The sequence below is a fragment of the Penaeus chinensis genome, chromosome 40 (genome assembly GCF_019202785.1).
Source record: "Penaeus chinensis breed Huanghai No. 1 chromosome 40, ASM1920278v2, whole genome shotgun sequence".
NCBI classification, from domain to species: domain Eukaryota; kingdom Metazoa; phylum Arthropoda; class Malacostraca; order Decapoda; family Penaeidae; genus Penaeus; species Penaeus chinensis.
This window is the reverse complement of record NC_061858.1, coordinates 1,974,011-1,979,010: the sequence shown is the minus strand read 5'-3', so window position 1 is coordinate 1,979,010 and position 5,000 is coordinate 1,974,011. Positions and strand designations below refer to the sequence as shown.

General features: G+C 33.4%; 1 protein-coding gene across 1 annotated transcript in view; it reads left to right on the top strand.

Moving 5' to 3' along the window:
- Positions 1-722, top strand: part of LOC125047207 — a 16,134-nt gene extending 15,412 nt beyond the window's left edge. The window contains exon 3 of the mRNA XM_047645360.1: positions 37-722. Within this exon, the coding sequence (XP_047501316.1) occupies positions 37-496 (460 nt within the window). The 3' untranslated portion in view covers positions 497-722. The remainder of the gene's footprint in view (positions 1-36) is intronic.
- Positions 723-5,000: the final 4,278 nt, after the last annotated feature.

Genomic DNA, 5,000 nt, shown 5'->3' with positions numbered 1-5,000 from the left:
ACCATGACCAGTTTGATATTTTTCCAACTCGTACAGGTACGACGACGAGGGCGTTCCGACCGACGTGAGGCTGGTGGACCTCCAGATCTGCCGCAAGTCCTCTCCAGCAACCGACCTCAACTACCTCATGTACACGAGTCTGAATGGGAACGACCGCAAAGAAAACCTAGACCACATCCTCGACGCCTACTACAGCTCCTTCAGCCAGGTCCTGCGCCAGGGCAAGGAGCACCCGCCGTACACAGCCGAAGAGATGAAGCAAGAGTACCGGGCCAAGCACCTCTTCGGCCTCCTGATGGCCATCATGGTCGTGCCCATTGTGGTGAGCGAGGCATCTGAAGTCATGGACCTGGATAACGTGAAAACCGACGATGTGGAGCTGTTCATGAAGGAACAGCGGGAGAGGATGCTCAAGCAGCTCGATAGTAATCCTCTTCTAAGGCCGCGTCTGCTCAGTGTCTTCGACGATATGGTCGAGTACGGAGTCATCGTCTGATTCTGGCGTGAGAGGAAGGTGCTTTTGCATGTCAGACACTGTGGCTGCGTTTAGGTGTCAATCGGGGGTTGATCACGAAAACGGAGATATAGGAAAAAACAATAGCCTTGTTTTTTCCTTTTTCTTTTTTTTTTTTTTTGCTTTGATTTTGTTATCGTTGTTATGTTTACAGTTACATTCAGTATTGTTGTGTTTTTGTTATCGTTATGTCTGCAGTTATTTTCGATGTTGATTTATTTATGTTAATAGTATTCTCTTTGTTCTTTGTATCATTGTTTTTATTATTGGTATCATTATTATTATTATTGTTTTTTATATCATTGTTATTATCATTGGTATCATTATTGCTGTTATTATGTTTATTATCATTTTATTGTTATTATTATCATTATTATTGATCATCATTATGACTCTTAATATTTTTACATTATAACAATGATTATAATATTCGCAATGATAATCATTATCATGTACAAAACTTAAGCCAATAAGAACAAGGAAAGATACTTCACTCTAACATTTCCCTCAATAAAGATCATGGCAAACAGTCCAGCTAAGAATGACCTCGTATAGTTAACACTGAAATTGTCAGTCACATGGTTAGCATTACAAAGATAAAAGTCGTATGGCCCGAAACCATACCGTTAACAAATACAACTTGTCATTACAATCTGAACAGTCTCAAGATTAATAAACTGTAAGATTAAAAATGTGGTTGTAAATACAAGGTTAACAAAAAGATTAACAACCATATAGTTAATAATAACAAGATTGAAAACTATACAGTTAACAGTCACACGGTTAACATTTAAGGAAAATAATTTTAATCCTTAGGGATGCAGGGTTGATGAACATTATTAAAAAAAAAAAAAAAAAAAAAAAAAAAAAAACTCAGTGTAATTAATCACAAGCTGATAATCGAAAGCTTTACAAAATACAAAGTTAACATTCGCAAGATTCAATCAACATGGTTATCAATCACGGACAACAGCCACGACATTAACAAGAACGAAAACAAAAGGTCACGAGATTTAACAAACAAAAATTAACAAAGTTAACAACTGGGCGCTTCCCAATCGCCAATTAAAAACACCAAGGATAAATAAACGAAAAGTCAAGATAAACAAATCTTAATGAACCACTTAAAGGCTTTTCAATCAAGTAAATCGTCCAAATATTAACCGGTACTGGGTTGATAATCCCAAGTTCAACAGTAACAAGGTTAATTACCACAAGTTTGATTAACAATTGGAAGTTAAAACAACAGCAGAGTTACCAAGCCGACTGGAGACTGTGATTGATATAATGGGAGATGGGGGGGGGGGGTGGAGTCCCATGGGGGGGGGGGGTCCCATTAAGGTTCCCATTCAGGTGCATGGGTAAGATAGAAGAGGAAAATAGATAAGAGGCGTAGATAAAATAGACAAGAAAAGTAAGATGCATGGAGGAAATACACGAGAGAAATAAAATGTAGAGATAAAAAAGAAAAAAAAAAGCGAAAAAAAAATGCATAAATAAGTAGTCGAGAAAGATAAAAGGATATATAGATAAAAAAGAGAAATAAAAAATGCATAGAAGAAATAAAATAGAAAATTAAGATGAGTAAATACAAAACAGGAGAGAGAAAGAGAGAGAGAGAGAGAGAGAGAGAGAGAGAGAGAGAGAGAGAGAGAGAGAGAGAGAGAGAGAGAGAGAGAGAGAGAGAGAAGTGCGCACATGAAAGCATGAAAAAAAGTGTTGAAATACAGAAAATATTCAACATAAAAGAATCAAAGTCACGTTAAGATAAAGAAAGCAAATTATTTATATGCAAATACTGATCACAGTATTAGTAGCATTTTAATATTTTATAAGTAGTATTTTAAGCAGCGTATAAGAAGCCTATCACGCACAAAAGAACACATTAAAGAGACACGAAACAAGAGATATTCAGAATAAACAGACAGCAGAACTAAGTCCCAGGGCGAGGAATCAAGTAGAGTTCACCTTGTCAATATCACGAGTTCGTACGACTAGTATCGGCTTCACTGGAAACTTTGCTTTTTCGTTGTCAAGTTTGGCGAAATATGTTTTTTTTTTTTTTTTTTTTATTACATTTTTCATGTGCTTATTTTATATTGTGCGGGGCATAATTCTTACGAGAAACCTTCTTGGGGGAGATTTTTTTTTTATCGAGAAGGAAATATGTTGCTTGGAATGAGAGTATTTGGTGGTATATGTCTTCAAAAACTACTAAGATGCTCATATCAGGATGTTTTGTAATTTCTACGGTGTTTCATGAATAAAGAGTATCCATTTCTTTATATATCTGATATAACTATGGAAAGATTATAAAGTGTTTTTTCAGTCCCCCTCATAATAAAAAAAAAAAAACAAAACATTTTGTTATTGTTATTAGGAACACATACGCCTATCACACTTATGTAAGTAAACGTCACAACATTAAAATACTCCTTATTAGAATGTAAAAAAATGAAATTTAAGAAAAGAAAAAAACAAGAAAAAGGAGAAAAATAAAGAAGAGAAGAGATAAAACATGAAAAGAATAAAGAAAAGAGCTAAACAAGAATAAGAACTAAGTATATGAAACAAAAATCGATTCGACTTCTCAATATGTCTCCGAGTCTTCAGAAACCCTCCGGATTCAGCTTAATATAGGGTTTATTCATAATCTATGGGGCTATGTGACATTGATAACGCCTAATATCGGTGATAAGGCAATTTAGCTTCGATAAGATTATTTTATAGAATATGCGTGCTGCGTTTTGTGACCAGGTTATGTGAGTATCCTTATACATACATAGGAACTGCACATGGTGTCACATTCATTATGAACACACACTTTTGTAAAACGTGCCCCCACAAACATGTTTTGAAAATTGTCCACCCAAGACAAAGCTGCCAGTTATTTAGATTTGGCCAACACACACGCGCACATACAGACAGACACACACACACACACGTCAGACACTATCATTTCACAATGCCTGACATAAACAGTACAGCATTCATTCTCCACAATTGGGAAGGAAGGGAGAAAGGAATGGAGAGACGAAAGGGAAGGGAAGAGAGGAAGAAAAATTTAAGACCTTTGCCTGATTTTACATTCCCTTGGAAAGTTATACTATCATTTTGCTGAATTATATGGCTTAAATAAATGTAGGGAATCGGTTATAATAATATGATAATAGGCTAGTAATAGAGTTAATAATAATGAATGATCATGATAATCGTAATAATCATTATTATAATAATGATAACAATAACAATAATAATAATGATTATTATTATAATCATAATTGTCCTTATTATTATCATTATAATTTCTCTACAACAAGTGGCAACTCTTTGTGAATCTCATAACTAAATAGTTTAAAAGTATCAGCGGGGAATGTGGCCAGACTAAAGGTGATAGGCATTACGGGTTATTGCTACTTAATCAAGGCATCTTACACGATCAGGTAACACTTTGGGAATGACCTTACCTGTTGTAAAAGCCAAACCTTGAATTCAAGGGTATGACGTCTACAAAAAACATGTGAAATAAGAAAAATGAAGAGTAACTAAAGAAATATTTTAGAAAATAACAACAAAGTCAAATGTTATGAATACAATGTTAGTGTTGTGAGGATATTACTTAATGTATGTATCTATATTTTAGACATTTATATAGCCAGAAAAGTGCATATCAATTCACACAGTATTGAAAACCAGATAAAGAACAATACTAAGAGCACTAATTACTCTGCAGACTTCAGTTATCAATTTGTTTTTGTTTTTTATAAATACATATGCATTGTCTGTCATCGACGATGTTTTGCAAAAAAAATGTGTGAGCTAATAGATTGTGATACTTGGCAAGATAGATCCAGAGATCTTATTTTGGGATAGTATTTGCAACAGCAACAAATTGATAATAATAAGGATAATGAAGATAATAGAAATAAAAAACAAATAAGATTAAAATTGTTTTTCGGCTCTAGTCATCATCACCTTAAAGATAAAAGTTAAATGTAGACTGAAAGAAAAAAACAAACAAAAACAATAGTTACACAGTGAATAAAAAATAAATAACGAAAAACAAAACAAAACAGGCTTACTTCATTAAAATCATTATATTACTCAATGCTATCAGTTCCATTACATTTCATCCAGCGATAAAGAATGCCAGGGATTCAAATCACCTTAATATACATACACTGTTGGCCTTTTAAAAAAGCTCATTCCTTCAATGTCTGACTCCCTCACTTTGGTGCAAGAAATAAATTGTAAACAATGTATTAGTGATGTAATCTGACACATATGATAAAAAGGATACATAAGTTATTACTGTTATTCTTCTTTTTCTTCTTCTTCTTCTTCTTCTTCTTCTTCTTCTTCTTATTATTATTATTATTATTATTATTATTATTATTATTGTTGTTGTTGTTATTATTATAATGATAATGATTGTGATGATATGATAATGATAAAAAATAATAGCAACAACAATAATAATGATAAT